We start from the raw sequence: 11,162 nt of genomic DNA on the forward strand, positions 1-11,162 counted from the left end.
TTTAATCATACAGATCTACCTAACATTATTTATATTTAAACGATTTATAATATGTTTACTTACCTACCTGTTACATATTATATTATGTATAGTATACACTTTTGAATTTCAATACATATTCTTATATGTAAAATTAGGTATTTAAAATAATTATATAAATATATAACGAACATATTATATAAAATATACATGGTATATCTGATATGAATATACCTATACAATATAATATAATATAATGCACATATTAGTATTATATGTATTATAAATATAAAATATGTTTGAATGCTGCAGGCACGATTTAATTAATTTAATGTTGTACATCATCGTGATAATTTAAAAGATTATTTCAAATATTTTTACAAAATATACTGGAATATTTATCAAAAGTGCAACTTATACATAATAATATACCTCTTATATAGGTAGGTAGGTACATTATAAAACTCTAATAAAACTGTAATGACATTTATTCTTATTTTCTTGAACACAATGTTTCAAAAATTATTAATTAATATATAATAAATTGTTATAGTATTTATAAATTATTGATATAAATAAACACACCTATTATAATTATTAATTAGTAATAGGAATAAATCCATGTATAAACTAATAAACTATTAAACTACAATTTACAAACGAACAAAAATTAAAGAGTACAATGTTTTTACGGTAGTCGAGTTCTAGTAAAGGTCAAAAGCAAATGGAGTTAAATACCAAATCATGTGTTGCCGTTCGTAGCTTAACTTTGAAACAAAGCTTGGCGTCTTACAATAGCATTCAGTAGCAGCATGATCTCTCTCTGTACTCAAAGTGATAATTAACATCCTGCAAATGTATTTTAATTAATTATAACTTGTAATCTTTAGTTCAATGAAATTTACCTTCAAATAATCGATCAAGTCTACAAAATGTTGTTACAACTTGTGTGATTTTTTGGTTTGTACTCTCTAAACGATTATTAGTTCTGTTTCCTAAATATGCATGGATAATTCATAATTATAAATTTTAACAGTTTTGACTTGAGTTAAATACTTAATGTCTTATATTTTGAAATTATACAACCCATTCCTCTTTAATTGTAGGCCAATTTTTTTTAAAATACTAAATAGTCTATAACACTTGTAACTTTGGTGTATTTTAATTCTATGATTAACAGCTTCATTTTTTGCATACACCAATTCTGGTAATCGGAAAAAAAGACCAAGGAAAAAAAAACCAAGGAAAAAAAGACCAAGAAAAAAAGACCAAGGAAAAAAAGACCAACAGAAAAAAAGACCAAGGAAAAAAAGGACAATTTACAATTTTTGAAAACTACATTTTAAAACCGAGAATAATCATTTTAGTTATTTTGTTGTAATTTTATAATTAATATGTACATTATAATATATTTTTTGGATATTATACACAGTATACACACATAAACAGTATACACACATAAATACAAATCTTCATCTCTATATTATTATATTAAATACATATAACTTGTGGTATAATAATATAGAGTAAAATAAATTTTTATTACTGGAAATTCCCTATGCAGAGATCACAGTGACATTTTCACACTTAATCATAAAATATAACTAGTGGTAAAATATAAAGTAAATATTATATTAAATACAATATAATTTGTGGTATGATATAGAGTAAAATAAATTTTTATTACTGGAAATTCCCTATGCAGAGATCACAGTGACATTTTCATACGTTTATGCTATTATTTTAGTGAACAACATTTAGTCTGTTGACAGTCACTGAAGTGTTAAAGTGTTTTAAATAATATAAAAATTTGAAATGGAAGTTTTTAAATCCAACAAAGGCGGTGACAAAATGCCTTTTGAAGGCTACACATATACAGTTAAGTACGTTGGTGTAAATCATATTACATGGAGATGTTCAAAAAGAAATAGTACAAATTGTCCTGCAATACTAAAGACTAGTATCTTGAAAACAAACCATTCTGTGACAATAGGACATAATCACTTTGCGAACAAATCCGAAGTAAATGCCATGATAGCTGTATCAAAAATGAAATTAGCTGCAAAGACATATTGTGCAAATCCAGTCGAGATTTATGCTCAAGGTGTTTCTGAGTTAGACGAACGTTCTAAGTCAATGATGCCGCTTGAAGAAACCACTAAAAGAACACTAAGAAATCAAAGATCAAAAGACAATCCTGTGGATCCTGTTAGTCTTAATGATTTAATGATTGAAAGTAAGTACTAAAGTCTAAAATCAAGATATAAATTATAAATATAAAATAAAATAGGTTTAATAATAATAGTACTGACTTTAATGATGCAGGTGGGTAAATCAAATGTTGTAGTCACACAAATAAAGCATGTTTGTACTCCTAATGTTAATATTATAACATAATAATATTGTACTTTATATTTATTAAGATGATTGGTGTACAACTGGAAAACCATTCCACAAACGTTTACTGCTTGCTGACAATGGAATAGGTGCCACTGAAAGAATAATTATATTTTCAACAGATGAAGGATTAAATAATTTAGCATGTGCATCAACCTGGTACATGGATGGGAACTTTGCCCTTGCACCAAAACAATTTCAACAACTTTACGTTATACGAGTGCAAGTAAATAATGTTTCTACTACAGCAGTTTATTGTTTATTGCAAAGAAAAAGCATGTCAACCTATGAATCAATGCTAAACACAATACTAAAAAAGTGTGAAGAAAACAATTTGTGTATAGATCCAGTAATTGTACATGTGGATTTTGAAAGGGCCATGATTCTAGCAATTAAAAATGTTTTAGGAGATCATATAACAATAAAAGGTTGTTTTTACCATCTTACTCAATCAGTTCATCGTAAGATTCAAGAGTTAGGTTTAGAAAATTTCAACATTAACTGTTTACAGTGTTACCAGTGTTACAATACTATATGTACAATACAGTACTACAACAAAATAACTAAAATGATTATTCTCGGTTTTAAAATGTAGTTTTCAAAAATTGTAAATTGTCCTTTTTTTCCTTGGTCTTTTTTTCTGTTGGTCTTTTTTTCCTTGGTCTTTTTTTCTTGGTCTTTTTTTCCTTGGTCTTTTTTTCCGGGATTCACCAATTCTTGTGCCAGTTGTAGGCAAAGTGTTCTTTGTCTTAAAATAATAAACCCAAATCAAAATGCATGCGTACTATATTGTACATAATATTTAAAGTAAAACCTGTAGTTATATTCCTTTTTTCTGTAGTTATCTCCAGTGATAATGATCTCATACAATAGAATATACAAATTGAAATTTTAGATTAAGGAAACTGTGCGTACATGATTGTGTTCAGTAACAATTAACAATAGAAGTAATTACTAACTTATCTCCTATATTCTATAACATTAGATCACACACATATCATCACAGGGCCATTCAAACGATATGAACTAAATGTATTAATGTATCAGCAAATTATTTAGATTATTCAAAAATTTTAAAAAATATATGTTATACCTAGTCAGTGCCTCATAAGTTATTATTTTATTGTTACTTACCTTTGATTTGGGCTTATCTCATTAGACTTAATTTTATATTGACATTCCTGAACACATGATTTACATGAGAATATTCCAATTCTGGATTCAAATTCCTCTCCAACCTTTTTATTTTGGCACCTTCGATTGTCCAGTGTCCTTGTGTTGAATTTAGATAAATTGCAGTTTTCACTGTTTTCAAATTTTTTATGGCCACTTCTAAAAGTACCAAACTACAAATCACCTTTTTTTTAATATTTCACAATTAGATTGAGTATCTTTGGCCATAACTTATGATTATAATATTATATTCATTATTAAAAATATGATTGACACAACACTTCAGTACTATACTCAAATATAATAAAAGTTAAAACAGACTATAACAGACTATATATCTATGTACTGACTTGAAAATAGGAAAACAATTTTTACAAGAATAATTTTCTTATCTGTGGGGTTATCCACTGAGGAATATATCCGGTTTGAGATGTATATTTTATAAATAATAATTTATCTTAAAATACACATCCGATTTAAGAGTTTAAGACATTATATATGACCCAAATTAAAACGTAATATTTTTATGTATTTATTTTTCAAGAAAATAATAGGCCAACTAAAAATGTATATTTTATATGATAACATAATAATTAATAAATATAAATAATTAAATTATTTGCATAAATTATATACATAATAATTAATCTTAAACTTAAATTAAGGCGGTAAAAATTTGCAATGATAAGATAATGATAAGAATTTATCAATATTTAGACCAATCACAGTGAGAGCATCGGATACAAAAACAAAAAAAATTAAAATATCCCCCAACTTGTTAGTTGTTGTGCAACACCCATCGAGGTATATAAACACCTCGATGGCAACACCTTAGATCATATACAATCATGGATAGAGTCATACGAACAATTTATGAAGCCAACATAACTGTAGGACCTCAGTGATATGCGCATGCGCTTGGTCTCTTATCATTAATGTTTGGCGCAAAGTGCTGCAGACGCGAGACGCGCAGTTAAGATAAACAGTCACGCAAGCGCAGATGTCACAGGTCCTATAGTTCCTATAGTTATGTTGGCTTCAACTCATTTTATACGCGTAATATGCTATGACTCCATCCATATTGTATATCATCTAAGTGCAATACCGTCCACCACAAGTCATTTTAATAAATGTGCTTGTCAGTTATCACTCAGTGAAATCAAGTTTTATCAAAATAATAAATATAGTTATTTAGACCTTATACTTATAGACGGAACATGTAGTAGTTACTCATGTTGACGATATGCTGCGTCCCACGAAGCACCGAAGCACATCACACAATATGCGCACTAGCAACGCACGATAAAAATCCATATCAATATATTGTACAAATATTGTACGATTGCTGTTATCATTCCACCTGTTGGCTGTTGTTTTATTTTTTGAACTTTTTGTCGTTTGATTTTTATATTTTAAAAAACGATTAAGAAATCTTTTCGAGTCTTTTATTATATTCATTTTTCTGGTAGTCAAGCAACATGGGTTACAACAATAGTTATTGTGTGGACATTTAAAAAAATAATTTTGTTTCGAAGAATGGGCAACACTGCATCTCAACTTCTCATGACCGTACCAGCACACTGGGTAGGATAAGGATGTTCCGTCTATAAGTATAACTGTATAAGGTTATTTAGCATACTATCACAGAATAGATGAAATCTATTCTGTGATACTATCATGTGGCATTTAGGTAATTTTAAGTAATTTTAAATTTACAAGTCTATTCAATATTCATCATTCATCATATTATATAATATTTTTCCTAACTACTAAGCATAATGAAACTCAGTATTTTCACTTTAAATATATGGTATTAACTATTTTGCTATTTTGTTTTTTGCTTTATTACTTAGGTACTTATTATATTATTTTGATGAAAAACAAATATAATTTTAGGGGTTTGAAACTTACATCCAAAGATCGTAATGCTCGAGTAAGGGCATTAGCTGACAGTTTAACAAACAATGGATATGATGTTGTGTGCTTACAGGAACTATGGTGTGAAGATGATTACAAACATCTTAAAGCATCTTGTGACAATGTATTTAAATACATACATTATTTCCACAGGTATTACATTGGATAAAATGCTTAAACTGTTAATTAATACCTAATTTAAAATAGTTTAGATAACAGTTAAATGCATCAACAAATGATTAAGACAAATGGAACATTTGTGATGGTCAGTCAAAACAGTCCCGTTTGACCTAAGAAGATGTAACACTGGTATTTGTTGTCTCCTTACAAGTGTGTAACATGGTAAATTTACGCTCAGTAGATCATGTTTATCTTTGTTAGTTTAAAAATTTGAGTGTATCGACCTATTATATAACTTGATGGTAAGAACAGTATCTGTGTTTGTATGTTGGTTTTTCACGATAATTTAGTTTTTAAGAGAATTATGATCGTTTATAATTTATGCTAAATTATATACTCAAAGCTTGCTAAGAAATTGCTAACAGTGGCGTGTTGATGGTATTATTTTGAAGCAATTTCTCCTTCAAAATTGTTGGTCGGTTTGTGGCCCCCTACCACAAAATACATTTTTGCTCCTCACCATAAATGAGTTCAACACGCCACTGATTGCTAACTATCGTAAAAACCCAAAATACAAATACGGATTGTGTTCTTGTCATCAAGTTTCATAATAGGTTGATTCACTCAAATTTTTTAACTAACAAAGAAATTGTTCTGCCGAGTGTAAATGTATCATGTTACGCATATGTAAGATAGAGACAACAAATTCCAGTGTTAAATCATCTCAATGTAAATTCCTTAAGAATTTTTTGAACACTTTATACTGTATACTATTGTAGATCATACATATAAACTGTTTGAAAACACTCGAAATGTTACTGGTTGTCACAAATTTTACTTTCCAAGATTAATAAATTATAATGTAATTAGGTTTTTATAGCATTTCATCAACAGATCACGGACGTAATTCGATTGACTTACATTTCCTAATTATTGCAAAATGTGTATAGCGTATATTAGCTTATATAGTTTTCATAGATCTTCCAAAGTATAATATGGAGATAACTATCATAAAAATGGTTAAAAGTCGCTTACGATATATACCTATATTATATTTATGATTCATCATATAAATATGAATTTCAATCAATTAGTTCCCAACATTTTGATACCAGTTACTAACATTTTTGCTGTAACTTAAGACAAAGTCTTCTTTAGCCCTGTCTTTGACAAACTATACTCCGTTTGGATTAAGATTGAACCGGCGGCTCGACCAAAACACGTTTTTTTCGCGCATTTCGGACATTGGTGGGAGCATATGCACAGCGGTCAGTACCGGCGCCGACGATCGATGACGGCCAGCGATGACTATCGGCCAATCACAGAACACATAGCCATCGCATAGGGGTCAGGCACTGTTCGGCGGCTCAGTTTGCATGCAAGAAGCCGGTTCAATCTTAACCTGAACGGAGTATATCAAAACAGGAAATTTACAGCCAACACATATCTATTCTCCCTTCACATTATCTATTTTCTCTCAACTCATGCACCAACTTAAAGAAAATCCATACAATCTCCTTTATAGACCATAATTCATATAATTTTTTTTCTGCCCTATCATTTGCAATTCAAGAACTGCACTTTTTTGAATCTTCCACACACGTAGTACATCTTACCAGATCACAATCTCCTCTGGTTATTTCCTTCATAACAAAGACAGGATTTTAATTATTATTTTCAAAAATTCCTTTGATTATAATTTATTATTAGTACTTAATACTAGTATACCATAAAAATTGTTATGCTAAAATATTTCATAAATAAAAGCAGTAAGCCACAAAAAAATGAAAATCTAAAGTTTAATTTGATATTTAATATTATTATTTTTTTTTTAAGTGGCATGTTAGGATCAGGAATGTGCATCATGTCACGTTATCCAATAATTGATCACCTTTACCATTCATTTATTTTGAATGGTTATTTACATATGTTTTGGCACGGAGATTGGTTTGGTGGAAAAGGCATTGGCCTATGCCGTATTAATGTCGAAGGCTTTATTGTAGATGTATACACTACACATGTAATTTATGTTTTTTTAATTATTGTTAAATAAGAAACTACATTTTATAAACGATTAATATTCAAATTAAAAATAAACCACTTTTTAAGATTTCTTTACTTCAATAATATTATAGTACCTAATTAAAAACAATTCAAATTGTGGCATGCCAAAAAGCATTTTTTAAGACATTTATTCATATTTTTAGATAAATAGCTTACATTTAAAATGTATAATATAGTCTATAATCAGTAATTATAACTTAAAATATTTTTTATGGGATCATGGTTTGAGTTACATTTTACTACCTATGGGGTATGGCCTATACCCTATACCCTATGACACAGCTTAAAACTGGTGTGTAGTAAAATTCTAATATTTTGTTTCAACTTTAAAAAAAGTTTGGCATGTCATAGTTTGTACTGTTGAATAGTACTTGGTACTCAAATCAAAAATATGTATGTGATTTTTTTAATTTTATCTTAATTTCAGTTGCATGCTTGTTATAATGCATCAAACGATAAATACACAAATCACAGAATAATACAAGCTTTTGAAACTGCAAATTTGATTCGTGTTACATCGTCTGGATCTGATTTAGCAGTTTTAGCTGGTGATCTTAATTCTAATCCAAATGACATTTGTTATAAGTTAATATGTTTGGGTGCAAACATGATTGACTCTTATTCATCGGTAATTAAAAAAAAAACATGTATTTATAGATCCAATATTAAACCACTGTGGTATAATATTTAAAAAAAAACTGTTATAACTACAGACTATAGTAAACTCTTGACTATCCACAGAATTATAGGAATTATATAAAAAAAATATATCAATGATTAATAAACATGTGTAAATGGACCTGTACAAACTTTAATGTTAAACGGAAACTGTCATCTCTAGGGTTAATTTCGGAATCGGTATAGTCTGGTCACAAAAATGAGATATTTTAGTGAACAAGTAATAAAAACTTTTAGTTGTAGGAATATTTTGTTTATTAAGTCATTGTTGTATGTCGCTTATGTAGGTCCCATACTATTGATTAAAAATGTTTAAAGCATTCATGTGTTGATTTGTGTCTTTTTTCGGATTAACCACATTTGCCACGGTACTCAAATTTATAGATTCTATGGATAATTGGGTGTTTACTGTACAATAATAATAATAATTAAAGTTGATTATCATAATAATTATATTATATTATATTATATTTTAGTGTTTAAACAATAGTATTGAGTATACTTACAGTCATCCTGAAAATTCATACAAAGATGCTAATGAAATAAATGACCGTATTGATTATATACTGTACAAATCTAATGAAAAGAATTTAGTAAGTTTATTTTTTATTTCTTATCCATTTGTATTTTGTACCCATGAATATGAAAATATCAAAGATAAACATAGTATAGAAAATTAAAATTGTTGTGTAACGTTCTTGTGTTGTAACTACTTACTTGTATATTGTTTAGACTTTACTTTTTGCATATTTGAACCAACTTGGCTGAATATAACTTATGAGGTATAAAATATCTAATATGTAAGTATAGGTGCAATTAGTGTGGCTTGATGGACATGCCCCCCCCCCCCAGTTTTATTCGTAACCCCACCCCCCAGTTTTTTAATCATATTTAAGTTTAACATGTTGACTGCCATGGTCATCTTTAATTCTAAAATTGTATACCTTTTTGACTTTCGGTGCCCATAGTTGATCATTACTACCACGCCACATGACCACCGGCGACCGCAAGTTAATATTATGGTTTTTTATTATTAATTTTTCCATGGTGCTAAAATAAAAAGGCACCGTGGCTTAGCGGGAATCATTACATTTTTTTTAATGTAATAAACATACTTTATACATTTTTTTTTTCAAATACATTAGTATATACAAATTAGGAATGACACTAAAATATATACTTGGCGTACCAATGACACATATCGTTTGATACGTTTGACCGTCGGTGGTCACATGGCAGACAATGTGATAAAATATAAATTATCAATGTCTATGCTGTTTACAATTCTAGCCCTCCAGAAAAAATTTTTTGCGCCTATGATGTTCACATAATTGCCAATTGGTATCATTAAATGTAAAAAAATTTACTAAAATTGAACATTTCTATGTTATAAAATAATATAATGCTACATTTTTTTTTAGTGTTGAACCTTAAAGGCTTAATCTAATCATAAATAATATAGACACAATGAAAAAAATATATGTATAGATTTTATTAATGAAAAGTTATACAAAATATTTAGGTTGTTGTAAAGGAACATAGACATTCATTGCCACATCGCGTTCCTGGACAAGATTTTAGTTACTCAGATCATGAACCAATTGAAGCTGTGTTTGAAATATCAAGAAATACATTAAGTATTGAAAGAAATATTACAAAGAATTCCGGTAAGAAAATCTTTTATATTTTTAGAAAATATTTATATTTAATTTTTATTGTATTTTCAGGTTTGATATTTGAAAACGAATTTCTAAGCATTTTAAATACTTCTCTGAACATCTGTAATGAAAAATCTGTAATAAACCCATTAATATCATGGCATCTTATAATATGTATATTAATTTGTATAATACTGAGTATGTATTTGCAACTTGTCTCTTATACTAATACCATTGTTATTATTATTTTACTTATTTTCTTTATCATGTATGTTTATAACTTAGTTATAAAATGGACAGAAAAAAATTGTGTTCGTGGATTTTGTAATCATGTTGAAACTATATTTTCTAATCAATAAGACAGATTTTTTCTTTCATAATATACTGGGTGCAACAGATAGAACTGACAGATGTTATTTAACTAGCTATGTTATATATTTTATTCTAATCAATTCTTTTAAAATTAAATTATGATTATTGTTAATTACCCACATTTAAAAAATAAATGTTATAAGAACAAAAGAACAAAGTATGTTATAACTTATATAATTACACAGTCAGTTATTTCTGTTACATTCTGTTAGGATTATAAGATTATAATTTTAGGATTATTAACATTTATGACGCCCAATGACGTCACATGTCTTTTTTCAATTACTTATAACTTATTAACAATTATCATAAAAAAACCATACATTTAATTTTAATATCTTATTAAATATGTACAACTTTACGAAGACACAAAATAAAAAATACAATATTATTTCAACAAAATAAAACATTCCATCCCCCCGTTCTAAAGATAATAATTAGAAGCGTTACGCTCAAAATATAAAAAATTAGAAGAAGCGCTCCATCCCCCTGTGTTCCTCCCCCCATTTCAAGCACTGTAGTTAACTCAATATAATGTTTTTCAAGACAACATTTCAGTTTTAATTTAAATATTAAATTGTATTACAATAGCTAGGTTCAATAATTAATAAAGCTAGGTTTAAATAATGTTAACAGTAGGTATATTTTATATTTATTATAATATATTTATTTTATATTTTATATTCATTCTATTATAGTTAATATTGATTGAATAATAGATACCATTATACTTATATTAGTTATTTATACCAATTACTTATATAATACATGTGCATCAACAAAGTATTACCTATATATATTCAA

General features: G+C 27.9%; 1 protein-coding gene across 2 annotated transcripts; it reads left to right on the top strand.

Annotated features, from left to right (window-relative positions):
• Positions 1 to 5,181: 5,181 nt before the first annotated feature.
• Positions 5,182 to 10,397, top strand: LOC100166116 (putative neutral sphingomyelinase). 2 transcript variants are annotated; one of them, XM_029486872.1, is made up of 7 exons: positions 5,182 to 5,239; positions 5,446 to 5,619; positions 7,423 to 7,606; positions 8,078 to 8,278; positions 8,805 to 8,921; positions 9,851 to 9,995; positions 10,056 to 10,397. In XM_029486872.1, exons 3-7 carry the CDS (start codon positions 7,427 to 7,429, stop codon positions 10,343 to 10,345), a joined length of 933 nt encoding a protein of 310 aa, XP_029342732.1. In that variant the 5' UTR covers positions 5,182 to 5,239; positions 5,446 to 5,619; positions 7,423 to 7,426; the 3' UTR covers positions 10,346 to 10,397. The 2 variants fall into 2 exon arrangements, with proteins under 2 accessions (XP_029342732.1, XP_001944002.2); XM_001943967.5 differs by having other exon boundaries at positions 5,224 to 5,359.
• The last annotated feature ends 765 nt before the right edge of the window (positions 10,398 to 11,162 follow it).

Source organism: Acyrthosiphon pisum, chromosome A1 (genome assembly GCF_005508785.2).
Source record: "Acyrthosiphon pisum isolate AL4f chromosome A1, pea_aphid_22Mar2018_4r6ur, whole genome shotgun sequence".
Classification (NCBI taxonomy): Eukaryota; Metazoa; Arthropoda; class Insecta; order Hemiptera; family Aphididae; genus Acyrthosiphon; species Acyrthosiphon pisum.